This window comes from Macaca fascicularis, chromosome 3 (genome assembly GCF_037993035.2).
Source record: "Macaca fascicularis isolate 582-1 chromosome 3, T2T-MFA8v1.1".
In the NCBI taxonomy this organism is placed as follows: Eukaryota; Metazoa; Chordata; class Mammalia; order Primates; family Cercopithecidae; genus Macaca; species Macaca fascicularis.
In genome coordinates this window covers 52719907-52743084 of record NC_088377.1, presented here as the reverse complement: position 1 = coordinate 52743084, position 23178 = coordinate 52719907, and the positions used below count along the sequence as shown (strand labels likewise).

At 49.8% G+C, this 23178-nt stretch overlaps 1 protein-coding gene across 1 annotated transcript; it reads right to left on the bottom strand.

Annotated features, from left to right (window-relative positions):
- Nucleotides 1–460: 460 nt before the first annotated feature.
- TMEM270 (transmembrane protein 270) lies at nt 461–5333 on the bottom strand. The gene is made up of 3 exons (XM_005549392.3): nt 5262–5333; nt 930–1358; nt 461–774 (listed from the first exon to the last, which is right to left on the bottom strand). The coding sequence occupies exons 1-3, from the start codon at nt 5331–5333 to the stop codon at nt 478–480; spliced, it is 798 nt and encodes a 265-aa protein (XP_005549449.3). The 3' UTR covers nt 461–477.
- Nucleotides 5334–23178: the final 17845 nt, after the last annotated feature.

The following is a 23178-nucleotide window of genomic DNA, read 5'->3' as shown; positions in this document are numbered from 1 at the left end:
TCTGAAATGTGAGGCCCTGGCACCCCCCAGAGGCCAAAGTCTCTAACTGCCCATCTCCCCTAAAACCCTGGGCACCAATACTTCTGAGAATCAGGGGCACGCACCTAGAGAAAGTTAAGGATTCTGGGAAACAAAAAATCTAGAGACCCAGTGCTGGTTCTGCCCTTGACAGACTGTGACCTTGGGAAAGTTCAACCTTCTGAGGCTCAATTTTCTCAGCTGTAAATGGTGCTAATCAAACCTGATGCCTGTGTTGCTAGGAGATTTAAACCCGATTATGAGTAAATTGTCTGAGATGGTTGATATCTGGCCCATAGAAGATGCTGACAGAATGTAATTTCCTTCCCAGAGGCAGTCCTGGGCTCACATGCACGCACACACATGCACGTCATTCACACAACGTCTCTCCAGCCCATTAGGGAAGAGGGAGTGAGACCGTGAGCCAGGCCAGACCAGGAGAGGCAGATGGGAATACATTTATGCTCTGGGAGTTTCTTGCTCTGACAAAACTAGTCCAGACTCCGAGTCCGAGGACCCAGATAGTGAGGGCAGCAAGGAAGACCCTGAGACCTCCTGGGGTTCAACCTCCTGGGCCTGGGCCAGCTGGGCCGTGTGTTCAAAGGCAGCCTGCAGCAGGTGGGAGGCCAGGCAGGTGGTCCAGGTGATGAGATAGGCCAGGTGCCAGGAGGTGAGGGCAGTCATAGTCTCCACCCACCAATACAGACGTCTCAGCTGTGCCAGGAGCTTCCTCACCACGCAGTTCATTTGCAAGGCCTGGAACAGGGAGACAGATGGGCGGGTGGCCCTTAGGAGCTCATAGGGTTACACTGCTTGGCTGTGGCTCCCCCGCACAAGCCCAACCAGCCCTGGTCACACACAACACCCCAGGTTTGCCCTCCACACCCCAGTCTCACCCCGAAACCACCCACCTTACTGAGCTGCCTGTCCGGTCGGAAGCAGTGGGCCTTCTGACACACCCTCCAGGTCACTATCACCAGGAGCAAGGCCACCAACATCAGGCCGTGCAGACATGACAAAAATAGGTCTGTCCAGATGGCCACAGACAGGCCCAGCTGCTCCCAGGCACTGAGCAAGGCCAGGCCCAGGGCCCTGGTGCCGCCCCACATGCCAGCCCACATCAGCCTGGGTCCCTGTAGCACGAGCCACACGGGGACCTGGATCAGAGCCAGCCCAGCCCGGAGAGCCCGGCCCAGCGGGCAGGCTGCAGCTCCCAGGGGTAGGTGGGCCTGCCAGTTACAGGACCCCCGGGCCTCCTGGGCCAGCCCTGATACCCAGTGGTTGAAGAGGTTGATCTTGAGGAGCAGGAAATTATAGAGGTGATCTCGGTTCTGAACCAGCTGCCGGAGAAGAGAGAGAGACAATCATCACCCATCATCACCCTCCTGGGGCAGGAACCCCACTTTTTTTTTTTTTTTTTGAGACGGAATTTCACTCTTGTTGCCCAGGCTGGAATGCAATGGTGCTATCTCAGCTCACTGCAACCTCCATTTCCCGGGTTTGGGTGATTCTCCTGCTTCAGCCTCCTGAGTAGCTGGGATTACAGGTGCCCACCACCACGCCTGGCTAGTTTTTCTATTTTTAGTAGAGATGGAGTTTCACCATCTTGGTCAGGCTGGTCTTGAACTCCTGACCTTAGGCGATCCACCCACCTCGGTCTCCCAAAGTGCTGGAATTACAGGCGTGAGCCACTGCACCTGGCCAGGATCCCCACTTTTATTGTAGAGGTGAAGCTGCTGGACCACCTTGAGTCAGATCCCCACCCAAAGGCCTCAGCTCCCCATATGTGCAAGGATGAACTCTGTCCACTTTGAAGGACTCCCTTCTGAGAAGGGAACATTAGAAGGTGTTTCATATTATATTTGGGTTCCTTTCCATTGGATTTGGATTTTTTTTTTTTTTTAAGAAACAGGATCTCACTCTGTTGTCCAGGCTGGGGTGCAGTGACGTCCTCATAGCTCACCGCAGTCTTGACCTCCCACACTTAAGCAATCCTCCCATCTCAGCCTCCCAAAAAGCTGAAACCACAAGTGCATGCCACCATGCCTGGCTAATTTTTATTTTTTATTTTTTTTTAAGAAATGGAGTCTTTCTATTATGCCTGGCTGGTCTTGAACTCCTAGGCTGAAGCAATCCTCCCCTCATTAGCCTTCCAAGTAGCTGGAGCTATAGGTGCATGTCACTACGTTCAGCTAATTTTTTTTTTTTTTTTTTTTTTTTGTAGAGGTGGAAGTCTTGCTATGTTATCCAGGCTGGTCTCGAACTCCTGACCTCAAGCAATCCTTCTGTCTCAGCCTCCCTAAGTGCTGGGATTGCAGGCGTGAGCCACTACACCTGGCCTCCATTGGATTTAAATGATTATTTACAATACTCCAGACTGAAGGAGGTTGCGTGGCTATTATTACCATGTGAGGATCCCCTGCCCCAATCTTGTGGGCTTTGAACCCAGGTCACTTCTTCTAAGTAGCTGGGCTTTGCCTCTGCACCAGTTGTCCTCTGGCATCAGGAGGGCTGCTGGGGGCAAAGGACAATGCCATTGGGGGCAGGGAGGCGTGAGAGACGTGGGGCAGGGGCCACAGAATTCATGACAGACCTAATGAGAAGGGTGAAGGAGAGGGACCCAGAAAGACTTCAGATTTTCGGCCGGACACAGTGCTTCACGCCTGTAATCCCAGCACTCTGGGAGGCCGAGGCAGGTGGATCACCTGAGGTCAAGAGTTTGAGACCAGCCTGGACAACCTGGTAAAACCCCATCTCTACTAAAAATGGAAAAAATTAACCAGGCATGGTGGCGGACGCCTGTAGTCCCAGCTATTCAAGAGGCTGAGGCAGGAGAATGGCATGAACCCAGGGGAGGCGGAGCTTGCAGTGAGCCGAGATCCCACCGCTGCACTCCAGCCTGGGCGACAGAGTGAGACTCCGTCTCAAAAAAAAAAAAAAAAAACTATAAAAGTTAGCTGGGCATGATGGTGCACGCCTGTAATCCCAGCTACTTGGGAGGTTGAGGCAGGAGAATCGCTTGAACCCAGGAGATGGAGGCTACGGTTTGCCAAGATCGTGCCACTGCACTCCAGCCTGGGTAACAGAGTGAGACTCCGTCTCAAAAAAAAAAAAAGATTTTCTGATCTGGGTGGCGAGTTGGACAATGGGGTCTGCCATTCACTGAGATGAAGCGTGCAGGACTGGGGTGAGGTGGGGGAAAGCTGTTCTTGAGTCCTGGAGTTGAAAGATCCTTCATCAGAGCTGGAAAGCCCCCAGCCCTTCAGCGACACCGATCCACCCATCTGGACTCCCATCCCCGTGTCCACAGGCACACCATCTGAGATTGGCTGCAAGCCCCCCACTCATGGGCTGGATTTGCAGAGCTTGGGGCATGGAGGGTGGAGCTATGCTGAGACCAAAGGGTCCAGCAGGGAGAAGAATGAGGGTAGAGGTAGGAAATAGGACCTCCCAGGTTATGGTGCTGAGACCAGGGAGGAGGGAAACCTATGCTATCCCACGTGATCCCACAAGATCATTTCTATAGGAGAGGAAACGGGGGTTCGGAGTGGTGAAGTGATTTGCCCAAAGTCACACAGCTAGAGAGTGAAACAGCCGAGATGCAAATCTTTTTTTTTTTTTTTTTTTCCTGAGACAGAGTTTCACTCTTGTTGCCCAGGCTGGAGTGCAGTAGTGTGATCTCGACTCATGGCAACCTCCGCCTCCTCCGTTGAAGCGATTCTCCTGCCTCAGCCTCCCAAGTAGTTGGGATTACAGGCATGCACCACCATGCCTGGCTAATTGTGTATTTTTAGTAGAGATGAGGTTTCTTCATGTTAGTCAGGCTGGTCTCGAACTCCTGACCTCAGGTGATCTGCCCGCCTCGGCCTCCCAAAGTGCTGGGATTACAGGCGTGAGCCACTGCGCCCGGACCCAAGATGCAAATCTAATGGTGTCTGTCTTTCTCAACTGCACCCTGTTATATGATCATGGCTCACTACAGCCTTGGCCTCCCAAGCTCAATCTATCCTCCCACCTCGGCCTCCTAAGTGTGACTGAGCTGTGACCCCAACCGCAAGCATTTGTATGTTTAAAAAAGATGAATGGCCGGGCACGGTGGCTCACGCCTGTAATCCTAGCACTTTGGGAGGCCGAGGTGGGTGGATCACGAGGTCAGGAGTGTGAGACCAGCCTGGCCAATGTGGTCAAACCCCGTCTCTACTAGAGATACAAAAAATTATCTGGGCGTGGTGGCGCATGCCTGTAATCCCAGCTACTTGGGAGACTAAGGCAGGAGAATCGCTTGAACTGGAGGCGGAGATTGCAGTGAGCCAAAATCATGCCATTACACTGCAGCCTGAGCGACAGGGCAAGAGTCCATCTCAAAAAAAAAACAAAAAAAACAAAAGATGAATGGGCCGGGCACAGTGGCTCATGCCTATAATCCTAGCGCTTTGGGAAGCCAAGGTGGGCAGATCACAAGGTCAGGAGATCGAGACCATCCTAGCTAACAGGGTCTCTACTAAAAATAAAAATAAATAAAAAATAAATTATCAGGCGTGCTGGCAGCCGCCTGTAGTCCCAGCTACTCGGGAGGCTGAGGCAGGAGAACTTCTTGAACACGGGAGGCGGAGCTTGCAGGGAGTCGAGATTGCACCACTGCACTCCAGCCTGGGCGACAGAGTGAGACTCTGTCTCAAAAAAAAAAAAAAAAATATATATATATATATATATGGGAAAAACAACGATCCACCCATAGGAGGGACCCTCAATAGAGAAAACTCTGCCAGGTGCGGTGGTTCACGCCTGTCATCCCAGCACCTCGGGAAGCTGAGGTAGGAGGATCATGTGAGGCCAAGAGTTGGAGACCAGCCTGGGCAACACAGTGAGACACCATCTATACAAAATACAAAAATTAGTCGGGCGTAGTGGTGCACACCTATAATCCCAGCTACTTGGAGGCTGAAGGGGGAGGATTGCTGGAGACCGGGAGTTGGAGGCTGTAATGAGCTGAGCCGGCACCACTGCACTCCAGGCTGGGTGATAGAGCGAGACCCTGCCTCTAAATAAAGAAAAGAAAAGAAAATTTCAGCACTGTAGTTTGGAGTGGGGCTTCTGGGAGCTGTCAGATTATTCTGGAAGGCAGGCAGCTACCTAGTTCCACTGGATGGGACAGGCAGGGCTTGGGTCCGGCAGCTCTGAGGTGACTTTGTAAAGAGCCCGGTGTGTCGTCCCCGCCCCACTTACCCCCAGCCCCCACTCACCAGCACTGTGAGCCTTATAACCTGCAACAGAATCCCCAAAAGGCTGGATCTGACTGGAGGAACGGCCTCCATGTCTGGCCTCCCACTCCTCCTCCGGCTGGGAAAAGCAGGGTGACCTCACAGATGCCACAGAGTGGGGGCCAAGTTACCATGGGGACCCGTTTGCCACAAGAGATTCCCTACCTTTACCTGGCTCCTGCCACTCCACTGCTTCCTCTGAAACCTCAGTCCACGTCTGGCCCCAACAAGGCCAAGGAGGTCTTAGAGCAAAGCTTTCTTTGGGTCAGATTTTCCCAGATCTTGGAACAGGAATCAAGTGCTGCCTAGGAATGGGGTTCATGCCTGTAATCCCAATGCTTTGGGAGGCCAAGGTAAGAGGATCGCTTGAGGCCAGGAGTTTGAGACCAGCATGGGCAACATAGCAAGTCCCTGTCTCTACAAAGAAACAAAAAAATTAGCCAGTCATCGTGGTGCACACCTGTAGTCCCAACTACACAGGAGGCTAAAGTAGGAGAATCGCTTGAACCCAGGATATAGAGGTTGCAGTGAGCCCAGATCACTCCAGCCTGGATGACAGAGCAAAACCCTATCTCTAAACAAAGAAAAAAAATTGAAGTGCAAGGAGTTTATTTGGGGAGGGGACCCTGCAAGCATCCATAGGGAGTCAGAAAGTGAGGCAAGTGGCCAGGCGCGGTGGCTCACGCCTGTAATTCCAGCACTTTGGGAGGCAAAGGTGGGTGGATCACGAGGTCAGGAGTTCGAAACCAGCCTGACCAACATGGTGAAACCCCATTCCTACTAAAAATACAAAAAACAAATTAGCCAAGCGTGATGGTGTGCCCCTGTAATCCCAGCTGCTCAGGAGGCTGAGGTAGGAGGTTTTTGGAACCTGGAAGGTGGAGGTTGCAGTGAGCTGAGATCATGCCACTGCACTCCAGCCTGGGTGACAGAGCAAGACTCTGAGGAAAGAAAGAGAGAGAGAGAGAGAGAGAGAGAGAGAGAGAGAGAGAGAGAGAGGGAGGGAGGAGGGAGGGAGGAAAGGACAGATGAGTTCATGAGAAGGGTTTGGGTTCAGACAACTGGGGCTGATCCCCAAAATCCCCTGGAAAATGGTGCAGAACACACCTCAGAGTCACCCCACCCAAGGAGCATGAATACTGGGGTATTTGTCTTCCATGACCTGTCTGCTTCCTGTTGTACATTAACTTCCCCTGAACGTCCGACCTCACCAGCACAAACACCAGAGAAAGCCCTCCAGCAGATGGTCAGGTGGGGGCCTTGCAGCAGGCAGCTCAAGCAATGTGCATGGAAACTGAGGCAGAGGACTCTGGGGTAGGGAGAGCAAAAAGGAATCCAGAAAAAATAAACCCCCAGACATGTGATGATGGGAGCCTTGGGCTGAGGAATGGAGACAACAGATGCCAGAAATCTGTAGCAGGTACAACAGACAGAATTGGAGGATGTCAAGATCCAAGATGATCTGAGACGATGCCCACTTGCATGCTAACAAGTTAACCAGCCAGAGCTCCATGGCTGCCACAAGAAGACAAAAGACTCCCAGGTCAGAGATCAAAGACAATGTTACTCATGGCAATAGCAGTGAACTAGAGTATTAGTACTTTCCATTCATTCCTTGAGCCCCAAATCCCACAGGGTGATGTGACAAGGGCCTGATGATACCTGGCAGTATCTGAGGTGGGTGTGTTACAGGAGAGGTGGCCTGAGCTTAGGGAACCCAAATCTTTTCTTTTCTTTTCTTTTCTTTTGAGATGGAGTCTTGCTCTGTCACCCAGTGTAGTGGTATAATCTCAGCTCACCACAACCTCTGCCTCCCGGGTTCAAGCGATTCTCCTGCCTCAGCCTCCCAAGTAGCTGGGATTATAGGCGCCTACCACCATACCCAGCTAATATTTTGTATTTTTAGTAGAGACAGGGTTTCTCCAGGTTGGCCAGGCTGGTCTCAAACCCCTGACCTCAGGTGATGCACCTGCCAATGCCTCCCAAAGTGCTGGAATTCCAGGAGGGAGACACCTCGCCCAGTCTTCTTTTTTTCTTTTTTTTTTTTTGAGATGGAGTCTCATTCTGTTGCCCAGGCTGGAGTGCAGTGGCACCATCTCTGCTCACTGCAACCTCCACCTACCAGGTTCAAGCAATTCTCCTGCCTCAGCCTCCTGAGTAGCTGGGATTACAGGCACGCACCACCATGCCCAGTTAATTTTTGTATTTTTAGTTGGGATGGGGTTTCACCATATTGGCCAGGCTGATCTTGAACTCCTGACCTCAGGTGATCCACCTGCCAGAGCCTCCCAAAGTGCTGGGATTATAGGCATGAGTCACCACGCCTGGCCAGGGAACCCAAATCTTTTCTAATGAGCAGTAAGCAGGGCTGCCTTTTGCCCCAGAAGGAGACACTATATCTTCCAAGGTTGTCTGATACACAGATAACCTAGAAAAGAAAGTCCAGGGCAAAAGGCAATCCATTAGTGCCTCACTCACAAGACATACAGAAACATGAAAGACACATAGAGAGTTGCATCCCAACAGAGGAATGAACAGGAAAAGATGTAAAGCGAGACAGGAGTCAGGGATACGCCCAACCCAGAAGACTCGAGTGAAGGGCAGATAGTAGTGCTGCCCACCAAGTAGGGGTGGGAAAAGAAGGAGTAGGTTTGGGGAGAGAGGCAAAGGGATTGCTGGGGGTCAGAAGGTGGTGGCTGAGCCAGGTGCAGTGGCTCACGCCTGTAATCCTAGCACTTTCAGAGGCCGAGGTAGGCAGATCACTTGAGGCCAGGAGTTTAAGACCAGCCTGGGCAGCATGGTGAAACCCAGTCTCTACTAAAAATATAAAACTTAGCTGGGTATAGTGGTGCACGCTTGTAATCCCAGCTACTCGGGAGGCTGAGGCAAGAGAGTCGCTTAAACTCGGGAGGCAGAGGTTGCAGTGAGCCGAGATCAGGCCACTGCACTCCAGCCTGGGTGACAGAGCAAGACTCCATCTCAAAAAAATAAAAAAGAATGAAAGAAAGTGGTGGCTGAGACTGGGATTTGCAATTTGTTTTCCCTCCTCTCTTTGGTTTGCTGCCACCATCACCTGGCATCCCTGTCCCCAGAACTCCACCGCCACAGAGGCTGAGCTGATATCTCCAGCCTCATACTGACCACACTTCCCCGTGGTCAGGGTGGGAGCTAGAGCAGAAGGACCTCACTCTGCCCCACAGCCCCTACGGTGGCCCCATGGGAATGCTAGGCTCATGTCTCAGTCCTAGCTCTAGTCACCTGCCCTTCCCTACCCCCACCAAAGCCCTGGTCTTGATCCCCAAGCTAGATTCCAGCCAGGGTTCTTTGTGGCTCTGTGGCTGCCCAGACCACAGGAATGGGTGCCCACAGAAGCCTGGATATCTAGTGTCAGAGGTCAGAAGCCTCCGCTGGGGAATGAAACCAACTCGGGATGTCCCCTAAGCTAACTGAGGGAGAGCAGTCCCAATCACGCAGGCCCACAAGCCAGAAACCCCGGGATCGCCTTCTCATCTTCCTGCCTTCTTACCTTCCTGCCAAGCCACTTCTGAAGGCAAGGACCGTGAACCTCCCTCACTGCTGTGTCCCATGCCTAGAATGGTGCCAGGGGCACAGAAGGAGCTCTGTGTAAATTTTTTGAATTAAGAAATGAAAGCTGACTGGGCACGGTGACTCACGCCTGTAATCCCAACACTTCGGGAGGCTGAGGCCAGTGGATCACCTGAGATGAGGAATTCTAGACCAGCCTGGCCAACTTGGTGAAACCCCATCTCTACTAAAAATACAAAAAAAATTAGCCCAGCGTGGTGGCGGGTACCTGTAATCCCAGCTACTTGGGAGGTTGAGATAGGAGAATTGCTTGAACCCAGGAGGCAGAGGTTGCAAGCAATGAGCCAAGATCATGCCCACTGCACTCCAGCCCAGGTGACAGGGCGAGACTCTGTCTCAAAAAAAAAAAAGAAAGAAAAGAAAAGAAGAAAAAAGAAGAAAAAAAAGATGGCTGGGTGCAGTGGCTCAGGTCTGCAATCCCAGCACTTTAGGAGGCGGAGGTGGAAGGATTGCTCGAGCCCAGGAGTTTTAGATCAGCCTGAGCAACATAGGAAGACCCCATCTCTACAAAAAAATTCAAAAATTAGCCAGGCATGGTGGCACATAACTGTGGTCCCAGCTACTCAGGAGGCTGAGGCAGAAGGATCGCTTGAACCCATGAGGTCAAGTCTGCAGTGAGCCGTGATTCCACCACTGCACTCCAGCCTGGGTGACGAAGTAAGATCCTGTCCAAAAATAAGAAAGAAATGAATAACGGCCCTACCTACCAGGTTGCACCTGAAGGCAGCAGGACCTGCTGTGGGAGAAGCCTCCGATGTAGACGAACTGGGAGCCTTGAACCCTCAGTCCAAAGCTTCCCCCTGCTCGCGCCCTTCTCTCTCTTATTCGGCACCAGGTTCAAGGTCACCCATGCACTATTGCTCTGTGTGGCCTTGGAGTTTCACTTTGCAGGGGAGCAGGGAGGACCAGGCGGGAAACCCCAGTTATCAGTAGCCGCTGCCTTGCACAACGCCGGGAGGGCGCCATTCACCGGCCTTTGCCCTTCTCCGCCCCAGGACCCAGGGAGAGGAGAAGCAGGAAGCCCACCTCTGACTTCTGCCAGCCCGGGTACCCATCGGCTCTCAGGTGCGCCCCGAGGGTGCAGGACTGCAGGGCGGCCGCGCGGGGGCAGCAGACACCGGGTCGCGCCTGGGCGCCCCGCGCGAGGGGGTGGAGAAGTTCCTAATGACTCGCTTTGTCCCCAAGGCCTGCGAGGCCGGTTTCCTGGTAACAGCAAGGTCACGTCATCCCCAGGAGCTCGCCCTGTGCAGGTCTCGTCATGCCTGGGTTGCTGGAGGCAAAATCACAAAGAAATGATCAGGACCAAAATCTTTTTTTACGTCATGTTCCTAAGTTAAAACTTCATTTTGGGCCGGGCGCGGTGGCTCAAGCCTGTAATCCCAGCACTTTGGGAGGCCGAGACGGGTGGATCACGAGGTCAGGAGATCGAGACCATCCTGGCTAACACGGTGAAACCCCGTCTCTACTAAAAAATACAAAAAACTAGCCGGGCGAGGTGGTGGGCGCCTGTAGTCCCAGCTACTCGGGAGGCTGAGGTAGGAGAATGGCGTGAACCCGGGAGGCGGAGCTTGCAGCGAGCTGAGATCTGGCCACTGCACTCCAGCCTGGGTGACAGAGCAAGAAACTTCATTTTGTTTCAAATCTTCACTTTTTTTTTTTTTTGCCAGAAAATATGCAAAAAGGATAAATATGTCTGTATACTTATTGGAGCTTGGTATTTCTTCTGTTTTTTATTTTTTTTTTTTTTTGTTTGTTTGTTTTAATATTTTAGAGAGGGGGATCTTGCTATGTTGCAAATGGTCCTCCTGCCTCAGCCTCCTGAGTAGCTAAGCTACAGGCGTGCGCCACCATACCCGGCTATTTGTGTGTGTGTGTGTGCTTGTGTGTAGAGATGGGGTTTCACTAAGTTGCCCAGGCTGACCTCAAACTCCTGAACTCAAGGGATCCTCTCACCTCAGCCTCCCAAAGTGCTGGAATTACAGGTGTAAGCCACCACTCCTGGCCTGCATTTTTTCTTTCTAAAGATGGTTTTATCCAAGCTACTTATATGCGAAAATAATAATTAAAAAGCAATGAAAGTATGAAGGACTGTATCCTGGTTAAACAAATTGATTCGGAGATGACAGACTTGGGTTTGAACCGAGCTGGTTCAAGAGCTCCTGCCCCACATTTCCTTATCTATAAAACTGGAGAATACTTAGAACCGGGCAGGGAAAGTTGTGGGGAGAAACCAAGGAAAGAGCCTGTGAGGGGCCTTTGGCAGCGTGTGGGAGCTGATGAGTAATGAAGTCGGTATCTGTGAAGGAAAAGGAACTCAAGAATTTTTCAAAACAAAATAAGCTACAAATGAGACAAAATTACTTTCAAATAAGTGTAAATTTGTAAAAAGAAACCACTCAGGGTGCAAAAATTGTATTAATTCACAAACCAATGTGTGGAAATCATTATTGCAACCAAACTGTTTTCAGGCGATTCACTTGGAACCCGATATGATTTTGAAATTTAAATTTTAAAAAACCCACTGCCAAATGTAAAGAAAAATCTTTGCTACCTTAAAATTAATTCAAAAATGTTTAAAGAAAAACAAATGGAAATACTTTAAAAATGTTTTAAAAGGGATATAAAGTCGTCAAACCATCCCATGTTTCAAAAACATTATTCATCCCAAAATAAAAGTGTAAAAAATAAAATAAAACGGGCAAAAAAGCATAAATGCAAGCCGGACACAGTGGCTCATGCCTGTAATCCCAGCACTTTGGGAGGCTGAGGAAGGAGGATCGATTAAGCCTAGGAGTTCAAAGCCAGCCTGAGCAACATAACAAGACCCCTGTCTCTACCAAAAAAAATACAAAAATTAGGCAGGAGAGGACTACAGGAGTGAACACCTGTAGTCCCAGCCACTCAGGAGGCTGTGGTAGGAGGATCGCTTGAGCCCAGGAGGTGGAGGCTGCAGTGAGCTGTGTTTGCGACACTGCACTCCAGCCTGAGTGACAGAGCAAGACTGTGTCCCAAAAATAAATAAATAAATAAATTTTAAAATCATCAACATATTAAAAAAACAGCAATGGAAATTATTCATAACATTTACCAATTCATTTATCGATCAATTTGTTCAGAACCAAACTTTTTAGACACTTGTTTTCTGCCAGCTCACCTAGACCTTTCTCTGGGACATTCTCCCAGCACCCCTGCCCCATCCTCATCCACTCCCTCTTTCTCTACTTGCTCTTTTTATTTTTGTTTTTGTTTTGTTTTTTTTGAGACAGAGTCTCACTCTGTCACCCAGGCTGGAGTGCGGTGGAACATTCTCGGCTCACTGCAACCTTCGCCTCCCGGGTTCAAGCGATTCTCCCACCTCAGCCTCCCAAGTAGCTGGGACTACAGGCACGCACCACCAGTCCCGGCTAATTTGTGTATTTTTAGTAGAGGTGGGATTTTAGCATGTTGGTCAGGCTGGTCTTGAACTCCTGACCTCAGGTGATCCACCCACCTTGACCTCCCAAAGTGCTGGGATTACAGGCATGAGCCACCCTGCCCAGACTCATCTCAGCTTCTTGAGTAGACTACAGATGCATGTCACCAAGCCTGGCTGATTGTTTAAAAAAATTTTTTTTTGTAGAGGCAGGGTCTTGCTAAGTTGCCCAGGCTGGTCTTCAACTTCTGGCCTCAAGCAATCCCACTTCTTCAGCCTCCCAAAGTGCTGGAATTACAGGTGTGAGCCACCATGCCCCGCCTCTACTTGCTCTTATGTCTCATGTCCTAAAGCAGATGTTTCTAGGACATTTCCTAGGGTTTCACAAAGTTAGAAATAAAATAAGAAAAAATAAAATGTTCCTCAGAGCCCCGTTACCTCTCTGTTTAAACCATACTGTGTGTCAGGTATGGGGGCTCACATCTATAATCCCAGCACTTTGGGAGGCCAAGGCAGGTGGATCACCTGAAGTCAGGAGTTCGAGACCAGCCTGGCCAACATGGCAAAACCCAGTCTCTACTAAAAATACAAAAATTAGCCAGGTGTGGTGGTGCACACCTGTAATCCCAGCTACCCAGGAGGCTGAGGCAGAAGAATCGCTTCAACCTGGGAGGTGGAGGTTGCAGTGAGCCAAGGTCACACCACTGCACTTCAGCCTGGGTGACAGAGTGAGACTGTGTCTCAGAAAAATAAATAAATAAATAAATAAACCATAAACCATATTGTTGAAAGAAGTCCTGCAGCCCCTCATGGCCACCACCAGCCACCGCCACTGCCCTGGCCCAAGTCACCAAGCAAAGCCAAAAGCCGTGAGAGCCTGGGGGAAATGGTTGCAACCCCGCAAACAGTATCCACAATCTGAAGTATCTGAGGAACTCCTACAAACTAGTAAAGATAAAATTAAATGACCCACACGGAATTTTGGTTAGCCAGAGGAGTGAATTCAAGAGATGTGTTGTATATCATGCTACCTATAGTTGATAACAATCTCGTGAACACTTGAAAGCTGCTGGCTAGGCACGGTGGTTCACGCCTGTCATCTCGCTCAGCACTTTGGGAGGCCGAGGCAGGTGGATTGCTTCAGCTCAGGAGTTGGAGACAAGCCTGGGTAGCATATTGAGACCCTGTCTCTATTAAAAAAAAAAAAATGCAAAAATTAGCCAGGCATGGTGGCATGTGCCTGTAGTCCCAACTACTTGGAAGGCTGAGGTAGGAGGATTGCTTAAGCTCAGAAGGCAGGGGTTACAGTGAGTGGAGACTGCACCACTGTACTCCAGCCTGGGCAACAGAACAAGATCCAGGCAGGAGGGAGGGAGGGAAGGAAAGAAGGAAAGAGGGAAGGAGGGAAGGGAGAGAAGGAGGGAGGGAGGGAAGGAGGAAAGGAGGGAGGGAGGGAAGGAAGGAAGGAGGAAAGGAAGGAGGGAAGGAGGGAAGGAAGGAGGGAGGGAGTGAGGCAGGGAAGGAAGGAAGGAGAGAGAGAGAAAGAGAGAAAGAAAGGAGGGAGGAAGGAAGGAAGGGAAAAAAGAGAAAGAAATAAAAAGAGAGAGAGAGGGAGGGAGGGAAGGAGGGAGGAAGGAAGGAAGGAAGGAAAGAAGGAAGGAAGGAAGGAAAGAAGGAAGGAAGGAAGGAAGGAAAGGAGGGCCAGGTGGGTGGATCACAAGGTCAGGAGTTCAAGACCAGCCTGGCCAGTCTTGAATGGTGAAACCCCGTCTCTACTAAAAATACAAAAATTAGCCAGGTGTGGTGGTGGGCGCCTGTAATCCCAGCTACTCAGGAGACTGAGGCAGGAGAATTGCTGGAACTCAGGCGGCAGATGTTGTAGTGAGCTGAGATCACGCCGTTGCACTCCAGCCTGGGCAACAGAGGGAGAGACTCTGAGAAAGAGAGAAAGAGAGAGAGAAAGAGAGAAAGAGAAAGGAAGGGAGGGAGGGAGGGAGGGAAGGAGGAAAGAAAGAAGGAAGGAAGGAAGGAAGGAAGGAAGGAAGGAAGGAAGGAAGGAAGGAAGGAAGGAAGGAAGGAAGCCAAGAGAGTAGATTTAAATGTTCTCACTGCAAACTAATGATGTAAGTATGTGAGGTGATGCATACGTTAAGTGATTAGCTTAGTCATTCGACAATACATCCATATATCAAAACACCATGTCATACACCATAAATATGTACGCTTGTTCCTTGTCAGTTAAAAATAGGGAAAGGGAAAAAAATCAAATGACCCAATGGAATACAAGAGCAAAGCCATTCACAGAAAAGGAAACTCCAGGAGCCAATAAAGCGATGGAAAGAGGTTCAACCTCATTAGTCATTAGGGAGGAATGCACATTGAAACCACAGTGAGATATGATCTCACCCTCATTTGCAAAAACAAAAAAAAAGTCTACAGCACACGTGCATTGATGACTCTATAGGATAACCAGAGCCTCAGACACTGCCTGTACCCTGACTCAATAGTGCCCTGCTGGTTTTTAGTCTCTGGGTGCCACCATGGTAAGAATTGTATTAAACAGGCTGGGCGCAGTGGCTCACATCTGTAATCCCAGCCCTTTAGGAGGCCAAAGTGGGAAGATCGCTTGAGGCCAGGAGTTGGAGACCAGCCTGGACCACATAGAGAGACCCTGTCTCTACAAAATATTTTTAAGAATTAGCTAAGCGTGATAGTGCATGCCTGTAATCTCAGCCACTCAGGAGGCTGAGGCAGGTGGATCACTTGAGCCCAGAAAGTTGAGACTGTAGTGAGCTAGGATTGTGCCACTGCACTCCAGCCTGGGCGACAGAGTGAGACCTTGTCTCTAAAAAGAAAAAAAAAGAAAAAAAAAAAAGTATTGCACAAAGCTGCTCATTAAACACACATGTGAAACTGAAGCAAGAGCCTAGCAAAACAATAATTACTCTTACTACATGCAATGTGCTCTTCTAATTTCTACTCATTCTATTTCACAACCAGCTGAATTGTTTTCACTACCCTCCAGTGGGTTAAATCATTTCTTCCAGAAACTTCCACTTGTGAACAAAGAGACACGTGCATGGCAACGTTATTTCCTATCCCCAGGAAAGGGGAGATGTATCAACTGGGTGTGTCAGCTTGAGGCTTGAGGGATGACTAAGCGGTGGTGAAAATGAACCCAGTCCACAAGCATCAACACAGAAAGAGCTCGTAAAGGGCCGGGCGTGGGGACTCATGCCAGTCATCCCAGCACTTTGGGAGGCCAAGGCGGGAAGATCACTTGAAGTCAGGAGTTTGAGACTAGCTGGGTAACTTGTTGAAACCCTGTCTCCACTAAAAAGACAAAAAATTAGCCAGGCTTGGTGGTGCGTGCCTGTAATCTCAGCTACTCGGGAGGCCGAGGTGGGAGAATCGCTTGAATCCAAGAGGTGGAGGTTGTAGTGAGCCGAGATCATACCACTTCACTCCAGCCTGGGCAACAGAGCAAGACTCCATCTCAAAAAAAAAAAAGAAAAAGCCACTGAAGCAGAGTTGAAGGAAGAGTGGGCAATGTGGCAAAACCCCACCTCTACGAAAAATACAAAAAAAAAAAAAAAAAAATTAGCTGGGTGTGGTGGTGCACACCTGTAGTCCCAGCTGCTCAGGAGGCTAAGGTGAGAGGATTTTCCTGGCTGGAAAATAATTCAAAGGCCCTGTGATAGCCTTGGCACTTTCCAGGAACAGCAGAGGCCGGAGTGGCAGAGCAAGGAAAAGAGACACTACAGACGAGGAGAGGAAAGAACTTGGATTTTAGGTTTTAAGCAGAGGGATAAGCTCAATTAGATGGATACTGTGAAAACGCCACTCTGGCTGGGCACAGTTTGTTAACTATTGAAACGCTCATGAAGAAATACATGGGGAGTTATCACACTAGTCTCTTCTTTTGTGTGTGTTTGAGATTTTCTTCTTTTTTTCCTTTTAATTTTTTCAGACAGAGTCTCACTCTGTCGCCCAGGCTGGAGTGCAATGGCACGATCTCGGCTCACTGCAACCTCTGCCTCCCGGGTTCAAGTGATTCTCCCGCCTCAGCCTCCCAAGTAGCTGGGATTACAGGTATGTGCCACCACACCCGGATAATTTTTGTATTTTTAGGAGAGACAGGGTTTCGCCATGTTGGCCAGGCTGGTCTCGAACTCCTGATCTCATTCAGGGGCATTTGCAGAGATGGGCCCTGAGGAGGAGCAGATTTGGGAGTGGAAAGAATCACTCTTGGGTCTGGGCTCACTGCCAGACCTGTGGCCTCCAAGGAGATGTCAGTTTCATGGCTGGGTGAACAAGTTCAGAGTTCAGGGGAGAGCCAAGACTAGGAGTCATCAATTTGGGAGTCACCCACAAATAAGCAGTATTTAAAACCATGGGACTAGATGAGATCACCTAGGAAGTGGGTGTAGACAGAGAAGGAAGAAGACCCAGGACAGAGCCCGGGGCCTCTCCTAAGCTTAGAGGTAGGAGAAAAGCGAGGAGGAGGCGGTGAAGAAGATGAGGTAGGAAGAAAACTCCAAGGAAGGGAAGTTGCCATCTGGTCCTCAACAGCCCCACACCCCATCAGCACCAATGTCACCCCCTCCTCTGCAGCCCCTGACTCTTGACACTCCAGCTCTTGCCAAGTAATTGCAACAGCTTCGGAACTTGCAGTTCATCCAGCCAGCTCTCCCCGCCGCCTTCTGGAGCCATTTTGGTAAAATGCAAATCTGAAGCCACAACTCCCATTGCACATTCAGGGTTAGAAAGCGCGTCCATAAGTCAGGCGCAGTGGCTCATGCCTGTAATCCCAGCACTTTGGGAGGCCGAGGCAGGCGGATCACCTGAGGTCAGGAGTTTGAAACCAGCCTGGCCAACATGGCAAAACCCCGTCTCTACTAAAAATACAAAAAAAATTTAGCTGGACGTGGTGGCGCATGCCTGTAGTGCCAGTTACTTGGGAGGCTGAAGCAGGAGAATTGCTTGAACCCAGAAGGCAGAGGTTGCAGTGACCAAAGATCACAACACTGCATTCCAGCCTGGGCGACAGAGCGAGACTCCATCTCACACACAAAAGAAAAAAAAAGAAAGAGAAAAAAGAAGGAAGGGAAGGGGAAGGGGAAGGGAGAAAGCAAACAAGCAAGCAAGCAAGAAAGAAAGAAAGGGAGAGGAGAGGAGAGAGAAGAGAAAGGAAAGAAAGGAAAGGAAAGAAAGGAAGGAAAGAAAGAAAGAAGGAAGGAAGGAAAGAAGGAAGGAAGAGGAGAGAGAAAGGAGGGAGAGAGGAAGGAAGGAAAGAAAGAAGGAAGGAAGGAAGAAAGGAAGGAAGGAGAGAGAGAGAAAGGAAGAAAGGAGGGAGGGAGGAAGGAAGGAAAGAAGGAAGGAAGGAGAAAGGGAGGAAGCAAGGGAGGGAGGAAGGGAGGGAGGGAGGGAGGGAGGGAGGAAGGAAGGAAGGAAGGAAGGAAGGAAGGAAGGAAGGAAGGAAGGAAGGAAGGAAGGAAGGAAGGAAGGAAGGAAGTCCGTAGCCTGGGGACCAAGCTCTCCACGGCCTGGGTCCTGCACACATCAAAATGGACACCTGCGACATTCCCTGCTCATCACACAGGTGCACATGAAGGAACACACACCCTCACACCCCAGGAGCAGCAGGGGAACCCACGCTGTGGCAGCCAGGTCTCCCTAACAACTGTTTCAGTACTGACTGAGTTGTTAAGTTAAATATTAAAAGCCAGTGCCCTTATACAAAGGCTGGGATGTAACAAAAGCCCACCAAGAGTTTTGCCCAGGCCTTTCCTGGGCCTTAAAGCATGACAAAATAATGAAGGAATTCTTAACAGGACCATTTAGAATTAAGCAAGTTTTACTGTGGGTCTAAAGAAACTCCCCAGGCCTCCGCAAACAAATGTATTGGCAGTCTGAAGGAACTCCTCAAACCTCCATGATTTAGCAGGAGATAATGGTAATCACCCCAGCACCTGGACCCATTTAGATAAGTAAATTTACTGAGGCTCCAGAGGAAGAGCTTCGGGACTCAGACCTTAGTTACGGATTAAAATAAATTAATCACTTATGTCTTTAGATGAACGCACACTTACACACAGACATGTAGCTTAGAAGGTATATAACCTCTGGAAAACTTTGTAATTTGGGGTTGGTCTGGTGGTAATTTCCAGGCCTTCTCCCTCTAACCAGTTACAGAAATAAAAACTCTCTTCCTCCCCCGTTATGTGCATCTCATTATTGGGCCGCGAGAGGTAGCAGCCGGAGCCTCAGTGTGGTCCAGTAATAGTACCACAAGCCATTCTCCCCTCCCTCCTTCCTGGATGGAAAGCTCACACCCCACACCTGAGCCTCAAAGTGCCAGATCACACTTTCCCAGCTTCTGTGGCTTCTGGAAATATCCTCCCCATGTAGAAAGACAAGTTCCTCACGCCTGTAATCCCAGCATTTTTAATGCCAAGGAGGGAGGATGGCTTGAGCCCAGGAATTGGAGATCAGCCTAGGCAACATAGCGAGACCCCATCTCTACAAAAAAATTTTTTTAATTAGCCCGACTTGGTGGCGAGCATCTGTGGTCCCAGCTCCCCAGGAGGCTGAGGTGGAAGGATTGCTCGAGCCCAGGAGGTAGAGGCTGCAGTGAGCTAGGATTGTGCCACTGCACTCCAGCCTGGAAAGAGAGCAAGACCCCTCTCAAAAAAAATTATAATAAATAAAATTAAAAATATAAAGGAAAAAAGGGAGAGAGGGAAGGTGGAAGGGAGGGAGAGAGTGAGGGAGGGAGGGAAGGAGAAACAAGGAAAAGCTCCTGCGGTTCCTAGCCTGCCTTGGGCTTTGTTTTGTTTGTTTTTATTATTTGAGGTGGACTTGCTCTGTCGCCAGTCTGGAGTGCAATGGCACGATCCTGGCTCACTGCAACTTCCACCTCCCAGGTTCAAGCAATTCTCCTGCCTCGGTCTCCCGAGTAGCTGGGACTACAGGCGCCCACCACCATGCCCAGATAATTTTTGTATTTTTAGTAGCGACAGGTTTTCACCATGTTGGCCAGGCTGGTCTCGAACTCCTGACTTCAACTGATCCACCCACCTCGGCCTCCCAAAGTACTGGGATTACAGGCATGAGCCTCCGCACCTGGCCTGCCTTGGGCTTTGAATGTAAGGATGCAAGAAATGTTCAAGCTGCTGGCACCATTTGTGACCAGAAGGAGCCAACAGTGCAAACACACAGTGTGGTAAGTGAGAGGTGGGCACCAGGGTCCTTGTGAGATCAGTGGGCCCCTGGGCTGGCCCCTGTGCTGCTGACCACTGGCCTTCTTGCTGTGAGAAAAATACCAAACTCCTAATATTTAAACCACTTGGGGTTGGTTTTTGTTGTGTGTGTGGGAGGGTTTTTTTGTTGTTTTTTGTTTTGTTTTTTTGGAGACAGGGTCTGCTCTGTTGCTCAGGCTACAGTGCAGTGGCACAATCCTAGCTCACTGCAGCCTCAACCTCCTGGGTTCAAGCAATCCACCTCAGCCTCCTGAGTAGTTGGGACCACAGGCACATACCACCACACTCAGGCAATTTTTGAAGTTTTTTGTAGAGATGGGGTCTTGCTATGTTGCCCAGGCTGGTCTCAAACTCCTGGGTTCAAAGCGATCCTCCAGCCTTGGCCTCCCAAAGGGCTGGGATTACAGGTGTGAGCCACTGCACCCAGCCAATGGATTCTTTTAATACATCTCCCACCCCAAACTGTTTTCTCTTCCCCAAGTCCCCAAGCTCCCCCCATCACTTTGGCAGGAGCTGGACTCGGAGGGGAGGGGAAGCTTGATATCCACTGCCCGGACTGAGAGGGTCATTTTCAGCAAAAGACACAGAAAAGGCTTTGAGGCTCCAAAAACTTAAGACTTGAGGGGAGTAAAGGATTAGAGGAAAAAAATAAATAAAACTTGATGAGTCAGAGAAAGGCCTTCCAGCCCCAAGGCTAGAACAGGTTTCTGGGTCAGGGAGGAGAAAAACTAGAGAAGGCTCGCATTTTGGGATATTTCAAGATGTTTCGGGCATATCTCATACTTTTCCTGCCCCAAGAATTTCAGTTATTTTTTTTAGAGACAGAGTCTCGCTCTGTTGCCCAGGCTGGAGTGCTGTGGTGCAATCTCTGCTCACTGCAACCTCCGCCTCCCAGGTACAAGCGATTCTCCTGCCTCAGCCTCCCGAGTAGCCAGATTACAGGTGCACGCTACCACTCCTAGCTAATTTTTGTATTTTCAGTAGAGACAGGGTTTCTCCACGTTGGCCAGGCTGGTCTTGAACTCCTGACCTCAAGAGATCTGCCCACCTCGGCCTCCCAAAGTGCTAGAATTACACGCATGAGCCACCACACCCGGCAAGAATGCAGTTTTAGAACAAGATCCGGATGCCCAGTGTGGTGATTACTACTGCAGTGTTACTGTGTTTAGGTCATTTTGGCAGACAAAGCTAGGAAATTCACAAATACACACACATATATGTATGTCTACTTATATATCTTCCCATCTATTTATGTTAAAATCCATGAGTTGGCCAGGCGCGGTGGCTCACGTCTGTAATCCCAGCACTTTGGGAGGCTGAGGCGGGTGGATCAGGAGGTCAGGAGATCGAGACCACCCTGGCTAACATGGTGAAACCCTGTCTCTACTAAAAATACAAAATAATAATAATAATAATAATAATAATAATAATTAGCCGGGTGTGGCGGCGGGCGCCTGTAATCCCAGCTGCTGGGGAGGCTGAGGCAGGAGAATGGTGTGAACCTGGGAGGTGGAGCTTGCAGTGAGCCGAGATCGCGCCACTGCACTCCAGCCTGGGCGACAGAGCAAGACTCGGTCTCAAAACAAAATAAAACAAAACATAACAAAAAACCATGAGTTTACTCTAATATCTCCCACTCTCCTCTAATGCTAGAGGGTTCATTCTACTCTTCATCCCATAAACCCAGAAAATCTGAGACGGGTCTCAGTTAATTTAGAGAGTTTATTTTGCCAAGGTTGAGGATGCACGCCCGTGACACAGCCTCAGGAGGTCCTGGAGACATGTATCCAAGGTGGTCGGGGCACAGCTTGGTTTTATACATTTTAGGGAGACATGAGACATCAATCCATATATGTAAGATGTACATTGGTTTCGTCTAGAAAGGCAGGGACAACACAAACTAGGGAGAGGGCTCTAGGTCACAGGAAGGTGAGAGACAAATGGTCGTATTCTTTGAGTTTCTGATAAGCCTTTCCCCTGTAATCCCAGCTTCTCAGGAGGCTGAGGGAGGAGATGGAGGTTGCAGTGAGCTGAGATCGAGTCACTGCACTCCTGTCTGGGTGACAGAGAGAGACCCTGTCTCAAAAAAGAAGAATGCCTTCACCATCTGGGAATGCAGTCCAGTAGGTCTCAGTCTTATTTTATTCAGCTGCTATTCAAGATGGAGTTGCTCTGGTTCAAACATCTCTGACACTACTGCCCCCTAAACATCTCTGAAGTTCATCTGTTCCTCTCCCCAGTCATGACCTCTACCCAAGGTCATGCAACCATCACCTCTCGCCTGGACAGCTGCGATAGATTCTGCCAAATTCTGCCTGCCCAAACCTTTGATTCCCACACAGTTCCTCTAGACCAGAGCTTCTGAACCTTCAGCTGCCTAGAAATCGCCTGCAGAGTTTGTAGAAACACAGAAACTCTGGCTCCCATTCCCAGCAATCTAATTCCGATTCAGAAGGTCCCAGGTCAACTGAGAATGTTTACTTTTTTTTTTTTTTTTTTTTTGAGATGGAGTCTTGCTCTGTCACCCAGGCTGGAGTGCAGTGGTGCAATCTCTGCTCACTGCAATCTGTGCCTCCCAAGTTCAAGCTATTCTCCCGCCTCAGCCTCCTGAGTAGTTGAAATTACAGATGCCTGCCACCATGCCCGGCTAATTTTTGTATTTTTAGTAGAGATGGGGTTTTGTCATGTTGGCCAGGCTGTTTTCAAAGTCCTGACCTCAAGTGACCCACCCGCCTCAGCCTCCCAAAGTGCTGGGATTAAAGGTGTGAGCCACCACGCCCGGCCTAATTTTTGCATTTCCAACAAGCTTCCCTAGGGCATCTCCTAGAGGAACCCAAGATGTTGCAGGGGCTGAGACTGCACATCTTCGGGTTATACTTCCAGCAGCAAGACTCTCTGTGCTGTCCAATACAGTAGCCACTAGCCACATGTGGCTATTTAACTTATTAAAATAAAATTTGCCGGGTGCGGTGGCTCACACCTGTAATCCCAGCACTTTGGGAGGCCGAGGCGGGTGGATCACAAGATTAGGAGTTTGAGACCAACCTGGCCAACATGGTGAAACCCCCGTCGCTAATAAAAATACAAAAATTTGGCCGGGCGCGGTGGCTCAAGCCTGTAATCCCAGCACTTTGGGAGGCCGAGACGGGTGGATCACGAGGTCAGGAGATCGAGACCATCCTGGATAACACGGTGAAACCCCGTCTCTACTAAGAAATACACAAAAAAAAACTAGCCGGGCGAGGTGGCGGGCGCCTGTAGTCCTAGCTACTCGGGAGGCTGAGGCCGGAGAATGGCGTGAACCCGGGAGGCGGAGCTTGCAGTGAGCTGAGATCCGGCCACTGCACTCCAGCCTGGGCTACAGAGCGAGACTCCGTCTCAAAAAAAAAAAAAAAAAAAAAAAAAAAAAAAAAAATTAGCCAGGCATGGTGGCAGGCGCCTGTAATCCCAGCTACTCAGGAGGCTGAGGCAGGAGAACTGCTTGAACCTGGGAGGCAAAGGTTGCAGTGAGCCGAGATCACAGCACTGCACTCCAGCCTGGGCGACAGAGCAAGACTCCATCTCAAAAAAATAAATAAATAAAATAAAACTTAACATTCAGTTCCTCAGTCACGCTGGC

Bases quoted from the DNA above. Each gene is read 5' to 3' on its own strand.
- TMEM270 (XM_005549392.3), bottom strand. From the start codon at position 5,333: ATGGAGGCCGTTCCTCCAGTCAGATCCAGCCTTTTGGGGATTCTGTTG. The intron at 1,359-5,261 runs GTGAGTGGGGGC...CTTCTCCGGCAG, and splicing joins TTATAAGGCTCACAGTGCTG to CTGGTTCAGAACCGAGATCA. The intron at 775-929 runs GTGGGTGGTTTC...TCCCTGTTCCAG, and splicing joins CGGACAGGCAGCTCAGTAAG to GCCTTGCAAATGAACTGCGT.